The sequence below is a fragment of the Spea bombifrons genome, chromosome 1 (genome assembly GCF_027358695.1).
Source record: "Spea bombifrons isolate aSpeBom1 chromosome 1, aSpeBom1.2.pri, whole genome shotgun sequence".
Lineage (NCBI taxonomy): Eukaryota > Metazoa > Chordata > Amphibia > Anura > Pelobatidae > Spea > Spea bombifrons.
This window is the reverse complement of record NC_071087.1, coordinates 64,151,725-64,174,234: the sequence shown is the minus strand read 5'-3', so window position 1 is coordinate 64,174,234 and position 22,510 is coordinate 64,151,725. Positions and strand designations below refer to the sequence as shown.

Sequence of the window (22,510 nt, the reverse complement as noted above, 5' to 3'; positions counted from 1 at the left end):
ACATCGGCGCAGCCCTGAAGATCGGCCATGGGCAGGCGGCTTCTCCGCTCACCCTCCCCTAGAGATACGCTACAGTTTCGTGGGGAATCGTGATTCTCCGGCTTGGTAAGTTTCAGTACCCGGCTTACAAGACAACCCCCGACTTTTGAGAAGATTTTCATAGGTTAAAAAGTCGTCTTATACGCCGGAAAATACGGTACTTATTTCTACTACCTAGCCTAGGACACACAGGTCACATTTCATATCCAATATCCTTTAGAGCAGGATGAAGAAAATACGACTCCATCTTATAAGAATTTCTCTAATTAATTAGTACTATATTAATAGTAATATTTTTTTTGCTACGCATTACTCAGAACACCAAATAATTGTAGAGATCTAAACAGCTGACATTTTACACCAAGCAAAGTGTATAGTTGTAAGCTTCATCTATTTCGAAATATTATGCCCTGAATGTTCTAAATGTCATTTTCATAAGGCGATAAAACCGAATGCATTCCCTTTACCTCTCATCTTTCAACCCAAAAATAAACAAAATGAAAACGCATTTCTTACAATAAAGTAAAATGTGTATATATCCAAACTTTAGCTTTCGTGGAAGCATGTACTTTTTCCCCTAATTTGCAAACCACAAAATGACTAGCAACTGACATCAATACTCATGAGGTGGGCTTCAAAAAAAAAAAATTATGTACATTAGAAGGGATTCTATGTGAAATACTCAAGCGAAAATGTTGGTTTATTATCAATGTAGCATTCCCAGCAAGCTAAATTCCAATAACCAAAATGACATATGCCGAACTATCGCTACGAAGAGCTTCACGCTGCCCTTGTAAATCTCAAGAGGAACGATTAAATTTATTGGCCAGTTCCTTATCTACAAATAGAAAAACTGCTCGTGTCCAATAAAATCAATTGCTGAACTGCATGTGCCTGAGCCACGTAAAATACTTATTTTCACTGTGTTGATTACATACTATACAAGAAGAATCCAACTTCTAAATTAAAGGCAGACTTTTAGCCCTCAATAATGGATGTCTACTTCTTCTCTTTGGGCTATACCGTTTGAGGAAATATTCTTTATAAAAGTAGCAATTTGTTTGTTGTTGTTTCAGTTGTGAAATAGAAAATCACTAAAATGAAACATTTTAAGGTATTATGTGCAAATCGGATGTAGATTTAATCAGATATTCTAAGAAATACAAAGCTCGTAAAAACAACATAACACGTTGGTTACACAAACTGTATCTGTCCCCTCCCAAGAGGCAAAAGGTTCCAGAGTGGAATATAGCTGAAGGTTAGCGGTAAGCGTTGTGGGAAGTGTTTAATTTGGTTGGAGTGGTTGTATGCACGGGAAATGTAAAATATCCGGCCACCAGGAAAATGGAGGTGGAGTGTTCTACACATTGGTATAACCAGTCAGACAAAACATATATTAAAAATAAATAAATAACTGAAGGGGTGGGTGATTCTGAAGTTAGTTCTTTGGGGAAAACCTTTCACCTCTCAAAACCAGACCAGTGACCCGTGATTAGTACCTGCCAAAATGATCTATATTTCCAAATATTTGCCTGCTCTCCCTCTGCTGCATTATTACGTACGGGGGCTTGGCATTCAGCGTTACCTTTGGTTTATTTCCACGTATTCAGTTGGAATGCTCTTTCCAGCACAAAATCTACACATAGCCAGGCTTGTGTTCGTGTAGAATGCACTGCGTAGGTTAAGAAAAGTTTCTATAAATTTCATGTAACATGTTTTATTTTGTTCTTGTAATTAGGTCATCAAAATGTGAAATATATATTTGCATATGAGCAGACTCTACCTTGCGTAACAGGCTAATTTCTGCTAGAGGCTGAACTGAAGTCTACATATTTTGTGTTTGTCAGCTATGGAGGCTGCCATACTGATTACCTATTTACAGAAACTACGGCAGATGGTCAACAGTCTTTTCAGCTCTGGAACATTCTATATCACTATTCATCTTGGCACAAACAAACTGATAATTGTATGATAAATTAATGTAAAGTGATTTTTATAGTTCTGCATTTCTTTTTGACCTAACAATTTATAGCATAAAACGCAGCCGAGGTCAGGAGGGTATTTGTACGGTACAGGGCCGTTTCATCTTTAGCAGATCTGCAATTTTTTTACCTAGTGCTTACAAAAAATGCAAAACAGCAGAAATAAAGGAGCATTTCGGGTTTAAATGACAACATCCTGCTTATGTGTTACATAACAAGATTTCTAATGCTACATTTAGATACACACACACACACACACACACATATATATATATATATATATATATATATACATATATACACACACACATACATACTGTAGTGCCAGAGTCAGTGCGTCTGTGTGATTACCGTAGTGTCAGTTTTTATATGTATAGTGCCAGAATCAGTATGGCTACTGTATCGTAGTGCCAGATTCACTTGCAACCAAGCATTGTTTCACTTTACTTTCTAAACTGTGCAAAGAATCTGAATCTATGATATATATGAAACTTTTTTTGCCTGAAAGAAAGTCTAGTGCATTATTTTGTGCGTCAAAAGAACATTTGTGTGGTCAGGCAATGTTGTTATACAAGAAGGCCTAGCTCGCAATTGGTGATTGAATTCAAGCCAAAGTTCAATGAGGTTAAAGCCAGGGCCGTATGTAGGACACTCAAGTTCCGCCACACCAAACCTGTCAAACCATGTTTGGACCTGGCTTTAATCACAGAGGCACAGTCACGCTGGAGCAGGAAACGGCCTTCCTCAAACTGGTGCCACAAAGTTGGAAGCAAACAATTGTGTAAATTGTCTTTGTATGCTGTAGCATTAACATGACCTGTCACTGGAACCAAGGGGTGGTAGCCCAAACCCTGAAAAACAGCCCAATGTCATTATCTCTCCTACACGAAACGTTACAGCTGACATTATGCATTCCAGTACGTAGTGTTCTCCTGGCATCCACCAAACCCATAGGAGAGCTGTTACTCCTAGACATTTCCACTTCACGGTTATAGCACTTACAGCGGATGAGAGCAAAAATTCCACGAACTGAATAGTAGAAAAGGTGGCATCCTATGTTTAATGTCACTGAGCTCTTCAGTATGACCCATTTTACAGTATAGAAAGTAGGAAAAATGTAGATGTACAGATCACAAAAAAAGCAACAAGGAACCATACAAATATTGAAGTACAGAAAATCCCCACTTTTTCATTGGAGGGGAAAAAAAAGGCAGAAAGCCAAACAATCTGTAAAATCAATGACCTTTCCAGTTTTTAGGGGCCATAATGAAGTCACAGGCTGACTCTTGCAACAAGTTAGAATGATGAAATCTGACAGAATTTGCATGTTGGCAACAAATGTGTCAACCGGTTAAACGTGTCTGGCATCTACACCTATAACCAGGGTGCAGCCTAGTTTAAAAAAAATATATATATGCAAAAAAAAAAAAAGTGCAAAAAGCCCTTTTACTGAAATATAAATATTGTATAAGCATTTAGTTACAGCACACAACTAGTAAATTAACTTAAATAATATCCTAGTAACTGGGTAAAAGGAATAGCATGTAACACAAGCAACAAACAAAACAAAGTACAAAAAAAAAAAAAAAAAAAATCGATCATAAAACATCAACTCGAAGATTTGTTTATATTGAAAAGGTCCCACTGAGCAACAGCATGAAATTAAATCATTGCACAAGCTAAAATAAATTTGCATGAGTAGTGCACTCATACGTCCTGATCTGTCAAGTTTGAATTCAGCTCCTTGTTATGCAGCACTAATCAGACTAAGTGAAATGCTGTATTCAGACTGCCTAGCGGCAACGCGTCCCTACAGCTTTAAAGGTTGGCAACTATGCATATGACATCTGTACAAGAAAAAATATTTTATGTATTGATATAATTAACATTATTTTCTAGGGGACAAGAATGCTTATTAGTGCTATCAGATACTTGGCATGTCAAATTGAAATAGTAATTTCACTATACACGAGTAATAATCGCTTGAGATGCTACCTACGGATTTTTTTTGAGGCACGAAAAGATATTCATGAGAGCCAAAAGCTATCTTTTTTTTCCTTTTGAAACTTAAAGTAATGCAATGAAGCAAAAATCAGTGGTCTGAGTTTCCTAATTAAAGCACATAAAAAGACAACCTAGAACATAGAAAAGAAGACCAAAACGTGGTCTTCTTATTTATACCATAACAGAAGGTTCCGAGAGTATATAGTTTTAGCTATGGATTTTTTATGCCATGTAGTCCTGCAGCAGCTGGAGGGCCGCATGTTGGACACCCCCTGACCTATCCTGTCACATGACAAAACAACAAAGTAGGAGAGGTCAGCTAATGAGCCTGTAATAGCCGCCAAGTCCAGAAAATGAATGCAATGCAGTGCTCACTAGGACTCCAAACGTTAACGTGGTTTTTGAGTCTATTTTCTATTCACGGAGTAATCTTAATAACATGCTTATGACCTTATCCATTTTTGTGAACACTAAGGAGATTCATACCGTTAACATGCAAGTACTCCCCAAAACACACACCAATGGTTTAGACGTAGTATTTTCCAAAAGAATCACTTGGATAGAAACAAAAAATTTTTTAGGCATTTTGCCCTGAGCAAAGTATTTTAACTGACAAGAAAGCAAATATCTTGTTTGTATTAGTCTGTCTGAGCTTTGTAGAAAATACATATAAAAACATAAAATAAAAACCAAGACTGGAAAGCCGTCCTAGCAATATTTAATAACATAAAATGGATTTTGTTAAATAGTGCTCACAACAATACAGAGAGCCAGAGAGTCACCTTAAAGGGAAAGCAATGCTTAACAAAGTATTGATCATTCTGGTGGGCAGACAGGGACATCTTCTAAACATGTTTAGAAAGGGGATAGGTTATACTTCTCACATAAGAACGTTTTTCTCTCCCCACATCTGCTAGTTGAATCAATACATCGAGCTGCTCCCAATATAATATAACTGAATCTCTGTTGGAGTAATAGGGCTGAGCGTACACCGAAACGTACCAATTATACATATACTATAAAACTATTAAACAGTTAACAGTGAAAACATACACGAGGTGATTTGCGCCGAACAATGTTTTGTAGTAATAGTAATGCATACAGGCCTACCTTGCGTCCATCACTGGCATGACAGTTCACATTTAAAGGTGTTAATAAAGCCATAAGTTTCTCTTCATTTCCACTCCTGAAAATATAAAAAACACAAAAAGGTACACAAATTAGCTTCCTCTTAACTCATTGAAGTGTTTGTAGATGCAAATAAGGCTATAAAATGGTGTATTTAAATATGTTTAGGAATACAATGCAATTATATTACAACACCTCTTTCATTTTGCTGAGTGTACAACTCTTTGCACTTTAGCATGGTTTGGGGATTTTATTCTTGACATGTGGCGTAGTGATTGGCACAATATTAAGCAGCTACATTACAGCGTATGAGGCCGTGCTTGGACCATGAAGTGCATGTACATAGCGTCTGCTGAAACTGTTTGAACATAGCTGCGGTGCATTCCAGCACATAGGAGTATCAATGAAGCAGGGGCTGGGGAGAAAAAACAATACCCACAGTGTGTTTTGTCTCTTAATATGCCAAAAATTATAAATCCCAGGCTCTATTAAAATTATAAATGATAAATATACCGTAAATGCTAATAATGTGCAGCTACTGTGCACTGGAAGCAACAAATGATTGTGTTACTTCGTTCTTATCCCTGTATAGCTTTATGAATCGATTCATAGTACTCTACTGGTGCTCGGGTTAATATGCAGCAACTGAGATGAATAGCCTTCTAATATGGCCTTGCTATGCCCTCTAGCTTGGGTAACCAACTATGGGATTTTTTATTTTTTTTTTGCTGTATCCTCACACACCTGGATTGTATTAGACATCAATACCTGTTGTCTATCACAGACAGTAATATTTCCCCTGTGGAGATATTTTTTCCACAAATGAGAATGGACATATAATCAAGGAGAAATATTTATTAACACAGCAGGTGCTCAGAAAGGAATAAACATCTGTACAAAGATCAAGGGCATTAAACACACACATACATACATTATATATATATATATATATATATATATATATATATATAATACGTATGTATGTATGTATATATATATATATATATATATATATATATATATATATATATATATATATATATATGCGCACACACAGAAATACATGTAATTTTAATTTGCATTGTTTAAAATATAGTGTATTGAAATTGCAATATTGTTTCATTGTTTGTAAATGTATATATATATTTTAAATATTAGACTTCCATGCATGATTACTATTATGAAATCATGGACCAAATTGATTGTACACAAAATCATACAACAAACAAAGACAGAAAGTGGGTATATCAAGGATTCTATCTTATTTTTTATGGGAGATCTCTATGGAATGTGGCAGCTTTTCATTGTACATAAACAGGGAAATTAAATGACAAATGAGCAAAGGGTTTTTGTGGCTTTTTTTCTATCGTTCTTTTATTTATTTATTTTTTATTTTAACAGAGGGTTAATATAAATGCCAGCATATCCGGAGTGTTTTGGTTAAAAGCCAGTCTGCAAAGATCCATATTAATGAACTTGGCCAGCTGTGGAGTGTGTAAGTGAGCACCAACAAAACAATAACACTGCAATGCAATTGGAAGCCTGAATTCTCTTATTGTGCCCCTCGTATGTTCTGTTATTACTCCCCATCTTCTCAAATTGAAAAAAAAATGGAAATTTAAACAGCACTCACCTGGCTGCTTCCAGGAGTTCGTCCTTCTTGTATTCACCTAAATGATTGCAAAATATCATGCTGTTAGCATTGAACAGGCAGAGCCAGAAATACACAAGGAAGCAAAGGACAAAATAAAACACAGACACAGAGAATGAAGGGAAAAAAGGAGGAGAGAAAAATGGGGAGAGAGGAAAAAAAAAAGCCCACACCCAGGCTGGGTGATGAAGCAGTGACGTTAGCCAGATTGTAAAGGCAGCATCATCAGTGCCTTGGAGACGGGCAGCAAATTGACGCAGCTCCTTGTCCAATCCTCCCATGAAATGGCTTTCTTTAGACAGCCAATGAAAGCTAAATTGTGTGTCCAGATACACATTCCCCTCTGATAATTGCATGATGGTTACAGACATGTCCCCTTGCATCCTTCATCAATACCTCCCCCCCCCACACCCCCTGCTACCCTCACAGAATTCACATGAAGAGGATAACGCGCAGACAAAAGGAAGCCACCGAGCATCTTCAAATGGTACAAATTACGGTTACATCGATCCCCCCACCCCTTCGCCATGTGTACACGGGCTGCTCTGCTGGGAGTCATGCAGGAGATGATTTTCTCACTAGCAGTCCTTTTTTGCGCTTAACCATTTCTATCTAGGTTGACAGTCTGTGCAACTAATCAGGCTAATAAAATATGGGAGACGTCATGCACGGGGAGACATGACACCAACAAGCTGTGATATACATGGACAGTGACAATGTTATAAAAGGGGAAAAAAAGCCAAACAAAAAAACCTCTCTCTCTCTCTCTCTCTCTAAGGAAGGAGCCATGCACCTGTGTGTGTGGGTGCTGGTTATTTATATATATATATATTATTATATTATACCCTAAACCGCGTAACAATTGAAAAATAACCTAATGATCAAACAGCCTTTTAAACTTAAATTTTGCTTAGCGAACAGTGATGGTTGCCGAAGATAATGAAGATAATCCGTTAGAAATCAGCTGTTTACGGTTCCAATATTCATTTACAACATTAACAATGCCTGCATTGCATTTCTGATGCGTTTAATGTTATTTTAATGGAAATATAGCTGTTCTTTCAAGATGTACATTAATGAATTCACTTTTAACAGCTAACAGAAAAACAAGGCAATCACTATAATTTCTAACAAAATCATTGGAGCTTACCATACCACGGAAAGACATTTATTTCCCCATTATACAGACATATATATTTAATAAAAATAAGTCCATTAGTATAAAGCCATATGGACCACACTTACACATAAAACTGGACACGTATTCTTAATAACGACACTATTTTGTGTCTGGATAAGGTTCTTAAATGCTTATGTTTCATAGTAATTTTTATGTGGTAAGCTAAAAATAATTCTGTATACAAATCACATTTATACGTAATTAGCAAGTGACAGCATCATTATTTTTTTACTTTAATGTGGCAATGAGAATAAGGGAATTTTACTCATATGTCCTAAACTACATAAAAGCTGGACCTTTGATTTGAAACCATGGACAACTGGCTTGAGAGGTCAAATGAACTCAAATTGCTAAGTCTTCCTACAGAGAACTCAAACACAAAAGGCTGAGACACCCAGAAAAACTTTGTTAATGGGGTCTCTTTCCAGCTTCACTTACAACCAATAACTAGTTCATTATTGTATTAACTGTCAGTTAGATCAGTATCACCTGTGGCAGTGAGGCCCACATACAAATATTATGAAAAATACACAATATACACCAACTTGGCAAAATGGGTGGTGTTGCCTATTAAATTATTCTCCCTGTGGATGTAAAGAGGCTTAAAATGTCGCTCTACATTTTGCTTTGCATGATTTTGTCAATTAGGTATTGGCAGGAGATATCAGGGAGATTACATGTTTAACGCAACATCTACCAAACCATAATTGCACAACATCTTCTGTCCCTGCTGATGTCCCCTCTTTTGTAGCACTCAGTATGAGTATACCAAACTCAAAAAAATAACGTGTGCCTGGAAACGACAGAAAAGGCTATAACACACTGGGTACACAAATGAATTCTTCATCTTATAAATGCCTTAATCAGTTACATAAACAAACAATAGGCCACGGAGTCCTGCTAAAGCCCCTGCCCTACTAGCCACATGGCCTGCAACCAACATGTCCCTCTGGCCATTTCAAACAAATAAAGCTATGCCACGGTCTTTTTATCCATTATAATTGCTCTGTTATTTTTTATTATCTTTTATTTATTAAGCAGCAACAAATTCTGCAGCGCTGCACAACTTAACCCCTTAACGACAATCCCCGTACATGTACGGGGTTGCCGTGCAACGGGTTAACGACAATGCCCGTACATGTACGGGCTGCCGTTAAATAGCTGCATCGCCGCGATCGGCGGCTTTGCAGCATCCACGGAAGCCTCACAAGTGAGGCTGACCGTGGATCCGGGGAGGGCAGCCCTCGGCAGCCCTCCCCGGAGGAAAAATGGCCACCGCCGCACCGATCATCAAAGATCGCGGCGGCGCCCGGCTAAAACTGCTTAGGAAGCGATCGGAATCGCTTCCTAAGCATAAACTGTGTTGCTGACATGCCTCAGTATCGAGGCATGTAGCAACACTACCCCCCGACCCCCGATCGCCTTGTGATTGCTCCGAGGAGCAACCACAAGTGCCATCCTGTGAATGACGTTGCCGTCATTCACAGGATGGCATTAACAAGAGAATTGAGTTCACAGAGGGTCTATCCAGACCCTCTTGAGAACTCTCGAGCTCCTCCTGCAGGTTGAATGCAGGTACTGCATCCAACCATGCAAGGTCAATGGAGCCCAGCTCACTAATAGTGTAAAAAAAAAAAAAAAAAAAAAAAAAATTATTAAAAAAAATGGTCAAAAATGTTTAAAAAAAATGTTAAAAATATGGTAACATGTAAAAATCCCCACTGTCAGCAAAAAAAAAAAAAAAAAGTTTTTAATAAGCAAGTCCTAAAATTTTTTATCTTTACAAAAATTCCATCATGGAAATAGTTAAAATATTGGCATTACAAATGCCCATAGGGTGTCTAGTATTAAAAAATATATGATTTGATGGGGTAAATTGAATTGGCCGGGTTCAAAGATGTCCCAAATATGGGACATGGGGCAGATGTGTAAATGGCAAAAAAATACACACCTCACAAAGGCGGCCTTTTACCTCCCAAATAACCCTACAAACCCATGCATGGGGGGTATCACTGCGCTCAGGAGATGTTACTGAACACATATTGGGGTGTTGTGTGACACGGACATATACCAGGAGCGATAAATTTATACAACATGTGTGAAAAAAATACAAAAAGAACTACTACCATAAAGTTTCACAAAGGGTAGTGGTAAAATTAGTGCATTGAAAGGGTTAAAATACCAGCATTTCAAATACCTTGGGGTGTCTAGTTTTTAAAAATATATGATTTGATGGGGTAAATTTCATTGGCCGGCTTCAAAGATACCTGAAATGGCACATGGGGGAAGAATTACCAGATTTGGAAAAAAAGGTTTTGAAATGGCAAAACGCTACCTGTACTTATTGCCCCATAACGTGCAGAAAAAAGCAAAAAAACATAAAAACATTGGGTATTTCTAAACTCAGGACAAATAGTAGAATCTATTTAGCAGGTTTTTTCATTCGTTTTTGCAGATGAGTAAAAGTTTTCTGTTTAAAAAGTGAGAAAAAGTAATTTTTTAACAAAAAATCCCCATATTTTATCATTTTTTTTATAGTAAATTAGATGATATGATAAAATGAATGGTATCTAAAGAAAGCCCTGTTTGTCCTGAAAAAAACAATATATAATATGTGTGGGAGCACGAAATGAGAGAGAAGAAAATCACAGCTAAACAGTAACACCGAAAAATGTTAAAAGAGCCATTGTCCCACAATATACTACGAGTAAAAACCCCTATTGTCCTTAAGGGGTTAAATTGGGAAGTTAACACAAACATAACAAATATACATTAGAACAGACACGTCTGTAGTTGAGAACCCTGCCCAAGAGCCGCCATCTTGATGATGGTACTTTTACACGTTTAGTTCCTGGCAGGATTGGGGGGATTCGGAGGATCCCGCTCACGAGCTTACAATTGTACATCTGTACAATCTGTAACAGGAAAGGTTGTGAAAAGCAACCTCTTCTGTTTACCTTATGCTATATTTCCAAATAACGTTATGTCTAAGCGTAGTTATATAGAGTTCTGTTAAAGGATCGAGGTGTTCTGGCTGTGTTACATTGTTCCCTGCAGCAGTTACCACTCGGAATTCACAATCAGCGTTCGAACGTGTGCCAAAAGTCCCAGGCCGCATTTGAATGCTCACATCCAGACTAATATCTGCACTGTGCATATAATTATTAGTTAGACACAGACAAATGTGGCGTGTTTGCCAAGAATTTTGACCCGATGTGAAGAGCTGTAATTAAGTACTTTGATGAATTGAATCCTTAATGTTGTCCAAAACGTATGAGAATCACAAATTAGTTATGTGTTAATTCACCATCAACTTTCACCACACAAAAGATGATAATTGCAGTACCAAGAGAACATGGTATCATGCTATTTGAGATTTAAATCTCAGGGGCAAAAAGAAAGCAAGGTCTTAATGAGTTGTGCAAACATGGTTGGAAGTCTGTTATCCTAGAATAAGTGTGAACAGTAAAACAATATATACACCACTGTGCTTCTAAAACAAGTCACGCTCACCACAAACAAACTACATTCTTCATATACAATTCTAACATGCTCAAGGTCTCTGAAAGTAAAGGGAAGTTATACTAAAGATGAAGGTCAGTTCTTAGGTGAGTTTTAAATGCACAAGACATCTAACGAGCATGGTGGAGATCAAGGCAGTGGCATGAGAACAAAGCAGATCTGTCACGTTCAAAAATCCTACGGTAGTATGGATTCGGTAGTAGTTCTGTGTGCTAAATAAACACATTTATTGGTATTTTAAGGTTAAAATAAGCAATATATATATGCATTACAGAGATGCTTTGTGTGTGTACGCTATGAAAGCAGCCATCTTAGCTCTTTTGTTTCTAGTATTTCTACAATTACTCTGTACCTCCCAAGTGTCACAGATTTTGCAGGATAGCCTAAATTTTCAGGCACTGTGTGATATCCCACTGTGACATTTTTGCAAGCAGTGAAAATTATGGGCTAGTTGAGGAGATCCTCATCATCAGCTGAGAGCTGTGAGGTGTCTTCTCGGGCATGGTAGGCAGGAAGTACCGGCTCGACCATGCCCCTTCCAATCCTGTAGCCACACACCTGTGTTGGGTAAGCTATTCATCCATACTACATTATTTCATGCTAAAATGACAAATTAACAATTCTTATAATTTAAAGAGGCAGTAACACCTAAACCTCCCAGTAAAATTAGCTGTTGGGTTTTTTTTGGTTTGTTTTTCTTTTAAACACATGGTGGCGTGTCCCTGTCCTGCAGCATCCATCCAACACTATATCACACTGGCCCGCCAGGCAGCTCTGCAGTAAATTTTACCGTCAACAACTCATTTCAAAACACAATTGGCTTCATAGACACCTGAAAATAAAATAAATCTGGGTATTCTGGGTATGTTCCTGCATTTGAGGAGGGGAAAAAGACACAGACTTCTTTTAATTTGTTAGCTTGCTTGCATTTTTTTTTTTTTTTATTGTACAACATATTGAAAGCAGATATTACGACGTAACCTTTAAAGAGACAAGAGGGCTTTTCAGAGGTTAGGGTTTTGTGTATAGATGAGCTACATAAAAAAAGATTTTTAGGGACTAGAATGACCTCTTTCTGGATTGTATTTATGGGTTATAATGTCCTAAATCTGTAAGAAATCTACGGTTTCATTACTTTAAATATACATTCACATTAGATATAAGCAAAACAAACAACTAACAATCATTTTTGGGGAATATTCTTGTGACACATTCATAAACATTATATATTATATATTATATATATATATATATACACACACATATATATACACACACACATTCATACACACATACACACATACACACAAATATATATATATTTTTTATTTTTTTTTTTTTAACGGCAGCCACTGCAATTTGAAAACCATTAAGTCTCACTGAAATTATTACAGTCCAAATAGCCCACAGCAATTACATAAGCACAAAGCATTCAATCAAATTCATCTGCAGATAAACATTCTTAAAAATGTGTTTCTTTAGTCGGGAAAAAGTTTTACATTCACATAGCACTTTGGACTTTGGACGCTAAAGCACAGGCTGTCTAGAATTGGAACGACTGGAAAATGTAGGCGTGCCATAAAGGAAAAAGCTGAAAAAAATAACACTAGTTTTAAAGAACGTAATTATAAATTCTTGACACTGAGATGCAAGACTGCATTGTGCTGCTGCCCACAGATATCTGAAAAGACAACCCACTTAGTAGGAACATAGGAAACTTATGAAAGTGCTGACTACAAGGATGCACAAAATAAAGGAGCGTGTTACAGAGATGGCTATGTTATCAAAAAAGCTGAATATATCACATGTTTTGTATTGTTAGAGGTCTTGTGTTGTAAAGTGCCGAGTGAACTGATGACACAATATACAACACACACATACATGCACACTATAAGCAATCAGCTATTAACTTAATATTTGTCAAAACAATAAGAATACACATGCTTTAATGAGCAAAACATGTCCCTTAAACAAGCCATGGCTACAAGAAATGTTACACCATACAATATCAATCTGATATCTTTAAACCACGATACAAATGTTATACAAAATAAATGTTATATAAGTAAAAACAATTATGTACTGTTAGCTTTAAAACCATAACGGTAAATGCCATTCAAATAGCATATAGTGCTTCTGCAGACCTGTCAGCTGTAGGAAATACTCCAAAATAATTCATCTCCTACAACACATCACCAGGTCTCTGGAGTATTTGCTGAGGAATCTCAGAGAAGACAGAATATGAGATATGTCAGTTCCGTGCAGAAACTGTCTCCACGCTCATTACAAGCATAGTGCCAGCCTGCCAAAAGGAAACGGCACGAGACAGACAGAAAGTATATGCCTATGCTCTAAAAAGTGGACATCACTCTTTTTCCAAACTCATAACAGTGCTTAACAATTATACTATACATATATATTATATATATACACACACACACATACACATATACTATGTAGACCATGGGGTCTGCATGAATATTCTCTGTCGTGTTGTAAAGTCACTTAATGATGTTATAAGACAGGCTTTGTAAGGGTAGACCGAATGAATGAATGAGAAATAAGGAGATCCCTTCAGAACCAGTGACATATTTACATTTGGTGCTATCCTAGACCCGAACGAAGGCAGCAACCACCATCCTCCTAACCACCATCCTCCTAATGATGATGTTCCATGTGTTAAAGGTGCTAGGACATTTTTTCCAACTTTCCTAGAAATTATGTACTACTAGGGTATACGTGTTAAATCTATTCCTTTTTGAAAATTCTTAAAGCATTTGTATCTATATGTAAACAAATCAGCAGAACCTGTTGGCACGGCACAACATTACAACAGTAGTAGGTGAGAAGGGCCGATTTGTTTGGATGTGATTGAATTTAGAACGGCAGTGACTAATGGGTTAAATAGCAGCTAAATCAAGATGTAGCACATTAGGAGACCTATACATGTATATGTGTTCCCAAACACCCACTTTTATATGGTTATGGGAAAATGGCATGCTAAAATAATGGGTAAAGCCAACTAGACTAGAGGTCTCAGGAGAGAGGTTTTTGCTATATCACGTGCCAGTACAACTCATCTGTTACAACTATGACCATTCGGTTTTCGGAAGCATTGCATAAAGCAGCTGTGACTGTTCCATCGCTGGTAATTACATTATATAGTTGCTTTCAGGTGTATAATAGGGCTCTGCAGAGCCATGTGAAACTCTTGATAACTACCCCGTGGAGCCCATTCAAGAGGGGTCGTGTTAAATATACCCACTTTTTCTGTTGGTCTTGTGGAATTGCATGTGGTAAACAAGCCTTGGAGGAAAAGTAACACTCGTGAAACATTTTGGCAGTGCAGAGAACAAAACAGACAGGCAATGGTTTTCAGAAGATAAGCGATTATAGAAAGTATACCAGCTAACAAGAAATTTTATTTTGGAACCGAGAAATCCGTAGTATTTTAGATGGAGGAAATATAGCACATTTGGCAATTGTACTCAAACTGGACAACTAGCAGTAGTGGTACAAATTTACCAAAAGGCATCAGTGCTCTCCATTTAAGACTTTGACAAAAAAAAAAAAACCACAAGGTTATGTTCTGATATTTATTAATCTTTAGCAAATACAACAAATTTGGTTTGGATCTAGGAGCCAACCAAAACAAAAAGTCAGTTTTCCCCCCAATCACGTTTTTATTTTTACTTATTTAAAGTTTATCCATTACCTGATATAAGGGAGATACTTTAAATTTAAAACAGTCATTAATGTCAATATTGGATGCGTGATTTATTACAAATTAATGACACATCAGGTATTCTTCCCTGAGCCAAACAGAAGGTTTGGGGGCAGTATACAAAGGGTTATATATAAAACATACTCTAGGAAACTAACCTCTCCAATGCCTGGTGCAATATATATATATATATATATATATATATATATATATATATATATATATAATGCACCAGGCATTGGAGAGGTTAGTTTCCTAGAATATATAACAGGTCCCTTTGTAAAACATGCTCAACACATAAAAGTGTTAATTTAAAAGAAAGGCATTCGTTCTGATTAACTTCAAACTGACATCTAAGATATTGAAATATACAAAAGGAAGTAAAAAAATTTAATTAGAAGCATTTTTATGAATTCTCCTAAGGAATAGGGACTATATAGGCTAGTACCGCAAACACGACTATCCTCACACTTGCTCCAAATGACCAGTCTTTTCTCAGTTAGGACAAAAAATAGCTTTCAATGTATGCCCTATGACAGGGGGGTCCAACATGCGGCCCGCGGGCCAAATACGGCCCGCGAGACCTCGAGGTGCGGCCCGCATAAGATCGGCAGCCAGGGCACCTCAAGCCCTGCTACTTACTTGTGGGAGGGTCTTCTGGACTGCACAGAGGAAGCAGAGTTCACGTGACATCCTACTTCCTCTGTGCTTTAGCAGAGAAGGCAGAGGGAGGCCGCGCCCCCTGCTGAAGTCTGTAGGCGGCATCGAGGAGCTGCAGTTCAGGTAAGGGGGTGGGGAGGGTGTTTGAATGAGTGTGTGTGATTGAGGGAATGAATCTGTGAATGAATGATTATATGAATAAATGAGTGTGTGTGTGTGTGTGTGTGTGTGTGTGTGTGTGATAGCATGGATGTGTAAGTGCTGGAACCTAGGCATGATGGGACTGTGATTGCTGTTAGCAATCACACTCCTATCATGCCAAGTCAGCCAGTACATGCTGAAACCTGGCCAGCTGCCCCCCTTGTGTATTGATGCTGCCAGCAGTATGGGGTCTGCACTTACAGCCACCCTGTACCAGCGTGTATTGGCTGACTTGGCATGATAGGAGTGTGATTGCTAACAGCAATCACAGTCCCATCATGCCTAGGTTCCAGCATTTACTGGATTGATGTGTAAGTGCTGGAACCTAGGCATGATGGGACTGTGACTACTGTTAGCAATCACACTCCTATCATGCCAAGTCAGCCAGTACATGCTGAAACCTAGCTAGCTGCCCCCCTTGTGTAGTGATGCTGCCAGCAGTATGGGGTCTGCACATCACTTACAGCCACCCTGTACCAGCATATACTGGCTGACTTGGCATGATAGGAGTGTGATTGCTAACAGCAATCATAGCGAGCACAGTCCCATCATGCCTAGGTACCAGCATTTACTGGTTGCCTGGGTTGCCAGCATTTACTGGTTGCCAAGTCATATTGCTAATTTTGTCCAGTTGTGTGTTACCTACTTTTATTAAAAATGTGAGTTTTTATTATTATTTTTAAAGGTGGGGGTCATTTTCGGTTTTGGCTAAGTGAACCCTGAATGTTTTGGTCCAGAATTTTCATTTTAGTTCATCCCTAGAATAAATCTAGGGAATCCTGAATTTGTAGTCGCAAAACTTTCTAGGCCCAGAAATCAGTGAGAGGAAGAGTAAAGGTTTTGTGTCATTTACTTTATTTTAATCTGCATATTTTATTAAAGGCCATATTTTTTGTCACAGTGAAAAATGAGTGCGGCCCGCGCATACAATTCTGATGAAGTGGCCCACTGCAGAAAAAACTTGGACACCCCTGCCCTATGAGGAACTCAAGGGCCAATGATCAACACTGGACATATTTGTAAAACTGTAATCACAAAGATTCTGATTACACATGGAACTTGCAGATGAAGTGGTCATTCTTTGGTTATATATAGGGTCATGTGTCCATGTGACACGTTCCTGGATTGAATGGCAAGTCCCTGGCCTAGCACTAAAGCAATATTCTAACTTTATTTTGTACTAATATAATATAGAGCTGCATTCATTCTGATGCGGATACCAACAGTAGCTGATCACTAATTCACCAACACAAGTCATGACAGCAACATTCAGCATTCACATAGAATAACGTCACTTCCATTACTATTCTGACCAGACTCTCCAAATAGCTTTTGTATCAGATTGCTTCACCGTTGGCATTGGTATCATTTTGTATGCAGTTCACATTACGTAGCCATTAAAAGTTTATCAATAAACTTTCGAAGATAAAAGTTGTTAGCCTAGAGCCTACACTTCCTTTAATTGTGTGATCTCACACTGAGAAAACCACAGGTGCACGATTTATGGCAGAGCATATGGAAATGTCTGCCTTTTAATAGGTGCAAAAACATGAGCGGCGGACTAATTGAGTTCACATGAGCTCAATTAGCAAAGAGCTGCTTGTATATCAGGCATGCACCTCCAGTTTAATTGGTTCTTTAAAGCTGGTATAAAAAGAACCAGGTTTGACCATAAACTCTGAACACTTTCATAATCCTAGACAGACTAAGTCCTAACAGAACAGTATAAGCTCATAATGTACACCTCTGCTTCCATTTTCCACACTGGAGGTTTCTGCAGTAAAGGTACCAATCCAATTTCAGCAGTTTTCCAGTGGTTCAAGAGGAAGACTCGACCTTCAGTGAGGTATCATACTTAGAAGAATAGCGATCTTATGCAACGGAGCTGAGATACTACCCAGTCTTGCCCAAGTTGCACTTAACAAAAGGGGACTCAATAAAGGCACGGAAGTCCACTAATCATGGACTAAATAATCAGTATTACTCAACTACAGGCCTCAATGGCCACAAACAGGGCAGGAAATCTGTAGTCTTACACAGGTAATTTAATTAAAGTTAACTAAAAGAAACACCTATGTTCAAATTGAGATATCCAAAAATGATGGCCCGTTTCTGACCCTTAAGGGCTAGAGTGGTGCAACCAAAGTAATCGCTACACAAGACACTATACGTCACTGCAAGTCAAATATACACATCCACAAAAAAAAGTCTAATCTACAGTGCAGAGGCGTGAACAAAACCCACAGTATTATATATAGAATCCTCAAAAGTACAAGCAACAGTATTTTAGGAGCTACATCCTGGATACTAGTCTTCAAGCTCGCTTTTCGACCTTTTGGGATATGATCAAGTGAGAGAGTGAAAGCTTGGTCCTCTGGCCTTAAGGCTGGCGTCAGAGAGCCCGAGGTGTTACAGCGTCCCCTGGCATGGATCCGCTGGGACACTCTGCACTATGATGAGCGTGTGAGGGGGCACACTTTTTTTTTTTTATCACTTTGCATGGGTTGATAAGCACATTATATTCACCTTGGATCCCCTCATGATGCACTTTTTTTTTTTTATACCCACTCTTAAATTGGCCCAGCCACTGGCTGGTGGTGAAGGGTGAAGGGTGAATTTTTTATCTTACCAGCCATTGGCTGGGGCCTGTGATACCTTCACTGGCACTTATTTAGGCAGCGACGCTTTATTTTTTTCGGATTCAGAGCACAACTGATTTCAGGTTTCGGTAGGGAGTTAAGCACCATTGGGTCGCCTGATGCAAAATATGTATACAGAATGCAAGCACGCCACATTTGGTTCCTTCCATGTAAATACAAAATAAGTAAAATATTGACATTTGATGTTACTGCTTGCAGCTTTTAGTTCCACTAGAGGGAGACCATTTCTCAAAATGCTTTTATTCAGTCGCAACTAAAACTAGGCACTTCCTAGTTTGTATTTTGTTTTTTTAAACAAGATATTTAAATTACTAAACATTTCTTATAAACAAGGAATTTTTAATGAATCTCTGTTAAGAGACCAATACAAAAGACCAGATTGATGAGGAAGGCCTTAAGATATCGATTCCACCTCTTACTATTTTTATATTACCAAATGGTCCTTAGGACTAGGGCTGCAACTAACAATTATTTTCATAATCGATTAGTTTTGGTGAATCTGATAAACAAAAAACAGCAATATGTACATTTTTCATTTACTTAAAATAATGTAATTAACAAACTGGGTGTTAAAAACAAACAAACCCCTTTTTATCTCTAACACAATGACATTTCTGTAATCGCCTTTTATTTTACTAGGTACAAGAACCCAAATAATATTTCTCAAACTAGGTTTTAATACCTAAAAAAGTTTTAGTAATAAATATTAATTCATATGTACACAATTTTCATATTTAATAAAAAATGATTGAGAAAAATGCATTTCTTGTTGTTATTTCCTTTCATTTGCCACTCTGCCCCCCAGATATGCCTTATACCTCCCTATATGCTACTGTGCCTCCCTGATATGCCTTGTACCCTCTATATGCCACTCTGCCCCCAGATATGCCTTATAGTCCTTAATATGTCTTATACCCCCTGATATGCCTTATACCTCCTATAGGTCTTATATCCCCCTATATGCCACTGTGCCCCTGATATGCCACTCCGCCCCCCAGATAAGCACTTCCTCCGGTGCTTCTATGTCGGAGCACCGGAAGGTCGTGTCATGCTGGCACTCAGTCATAGAAACCCCAGCGGAAGTAGAGGGCAGAAGCGGAGGTTGTCTGCGTGCATCGCACAGACTCCCACCAGCTGCAAGAAAGGAGGATCCAGGTTACCTGGAGCCCTGTGGAAGATCTGGACCTCAGTGTTATAATCTGACCTCAATTTAAAGTCGGATTATAAAACGAGGGGTAGCAATGGGGGGGGGTCATTTTCGGTTTCAGCCAACTGAAATGTGTTAGTCTGGATTTTTTGTTGTTATTCTGTCTCTCCCTGTTCAAATGACAGACTGATCACTTCTTTGTCAGTGGGTAAAATGAGCAGGGGATCAAATATTTTTTCCTTCACTGTATCTCACCTGAAGGAAGGATAATTGCATAGTTTGCATGACGTGTGTGTGTTAATGGAAGCTTGCATTCTAAAGCAGAATGAAAGAGGTCACAAAACAACATTCTTATAAAAAAAAGTGTCAAATGGTAGGTTTGACTAGGAATACCAAACTTTGTAAGGTACCAATGTCATTTTTTAAACATTGTGGGGTTTTTTTGGTTTTTTTTTACACAGTTATATCCACCGAAAAAAGGGGGTTTACGGTGCTCAGTTATCAGAGCCCATGTGTCCCTTGATCAACTGGCTCTCTTCTCCCGTTTCTAACCTCAATCATGTGTAATACTTGTGCCCTACCTGCGTGGTTCTCAATAGCTGACATCCTTTGTGTTGTGCCTTTCCTACACTATACCTCAACTACTGCTCTCCTTGGTAACACAAAATAAAACATTTTCAAGGGATATTAAGGGTTAACCACGTATCTTGCATGAAGGAGAAAATAGTTTTGTTTTTTCCTAACCTTTATAGCATTATCTGGGCTATCTGGAATCCTGGCCAGACTCCAAGCAGAGCATCTTTAAAAGCCAGAAGTCCTGTGCTGGGTGGCATAAAATCTTATGGGGGAATCACACAGGGGAGGGAGCGCCTAGCATCTTCAGAGTTATGATTTGAGGAACATGGTTAAGTTCCATAACATGAATGTGTCCTCCAGAAGAATATGTAACATGAATGCTGCTGCCAGACTTATCTCCCTCTCCTATCGCTTTACCGACGTCTCTCCCCTCTGTCAGTCTCTTCACTGGCTGCCTGCGCGCTTCACGATTCAATTCAAAATCTTGACTCTTACTTCCAAAGCCCTTAATAGCGGTTCCCCTACCTACATCTCCTCACTCATCCCTAAATACACTCCACACTGGTCTCTCCGCTCATCCAATGATCGCCTTCTATCCTCTCCTCTGATTTCTAGCTCTCATGCGCGCTTACAAGATTTCTCAAGGGCTGCCCCTATCCTCTGGAATGCCCTCCAACAGTCTATCCATCTCTCCCCCTTCCTTCAAAAAAATCCCTCAAGACCCGCTTCTTTAAGGACGCTTACAACATTAACACCTTCCCATATTCCTTTAGCTCACCTTTTCTAGTTCCTCTCCTGTAATACTTATAGTAGTGTGGCTGCTACATCCCTAACAACAGCACTTTTACATTTTACCTGTTGTATACACCCTAACTCCCTCTAGATCGTAAGCTCGTTTGAGCAGGGCCCTCCTCACCACATTGTTATGTTACATACTACTTGTTATGTCCTGTCTACCCATTGTACAGAGATATGAAATTTGATGGCCCTATATAAAACAAAACAATAAATAATGGCAAGAGAGGGTTAAATAGAGCCTGAGAAGTGAGAATACGTCCTCTAGCTATCGGGTAGATATGGGGTGTTTGGTACCTGTATGCTTTATTACCATGGGGACGTGATCACTCCAGAGTTTTTTTGGTGTACAAGGTGCCATTAATACAAGAATAAGACATTAAATAATATCAGGCAGGGGTTTGCTGCCAGGGTTTATGACACAGCTCATTAGGAGTGGCTACACACTTCCCTCCACAGACTCCAAATGGGCATCTCCCAGAGACAAAGGAAGAAGATTCCTTTAAGAATGGAAATCTGAGATGAAGAATTAGAATTTCCTTTATTTAACACCTTTGACAAGGGACTCAAACATCTATGACTCGCACAGATTATTTATATTTTGTTTTATGTAAGTTTTCTGTGTTTTATCCTTTATACTGTTTGTATTTTTTGTATGTTCTCTTTCACTGTTATTTTTGTAAGCCTTTCACGCCCATGTTCCTTCTTAATGTCACAGTGAGAGCTGGCAAGGCAGCCGTTAGAGGTTGCTGCTCCTGTTATTCAGTGTTTCGGGGCTCCTGTGACAATTGATTTTTGTTGTGTTTTAGTCACATTTTTCTTTTAATTATTAGCTACAATAAAAATTAGGTTGTTTACAATTGTCGCAATTTCTGTCCCTAAGAAAGGGGTTACCCTTATGTAGAGTCTCCTTTTTCAATAGACTTTTTCCATTTTTTGTTATACGTCTTTTTTTTAACATTAATCTCATATTTAGCACCATGGCCAGTTCTGTCTTTGTGCTCTAATTTAGAGCTCCTAGCTTTCCAGGATAGTTGGGTTATCACATAACTGGTTTTCTAGTTTGGCCGTTATTATAAGTTTTTTGCTAAATTGGGTTTTTTATATAATTTTGTAACATCCCCAAATAGCCTACTAACATAAAGGAGGGCTTTGGAGAATTAGTCCACTTCTGCCTGGCATTGCACATCTTTAAAAGGCAGAGCACCAGAAAATGACATACCAGAGAATTCCACAGTAAG

The 22,510-nt window shown here is 38.3% G+C and overlaps 1 protein-coding gene across 2 annotated transcripts in view; it reads right to left on the bottom strand.

Moving 5' to 3' along the window:
• The window catches only part of TNKS (tankyrase), a 104,185-nt gene that overhangs the window by 49,893 nt on the left and 31,782 nt on the right, over nt 1-22,510 (bottom strand). For both annotated transcript variants that reach the window (XM_053462743.1, XM_053462752.1), the window contains exons 4-5: nt 6,787-6,823; nt 5,136-5,211 (exon numbers count right to left, since the gene is read on the bottom strand). In XM_053462743.1, coding sequence (XP_053318718.1) covers nt 5,136-5,211; nt 6,787-6,823 — 113 coding nt within the window. The remainder of the gene's footprint in view (nt 1-5,135; nt 5,212-6,786; nt 6,824-22,510) is intronic.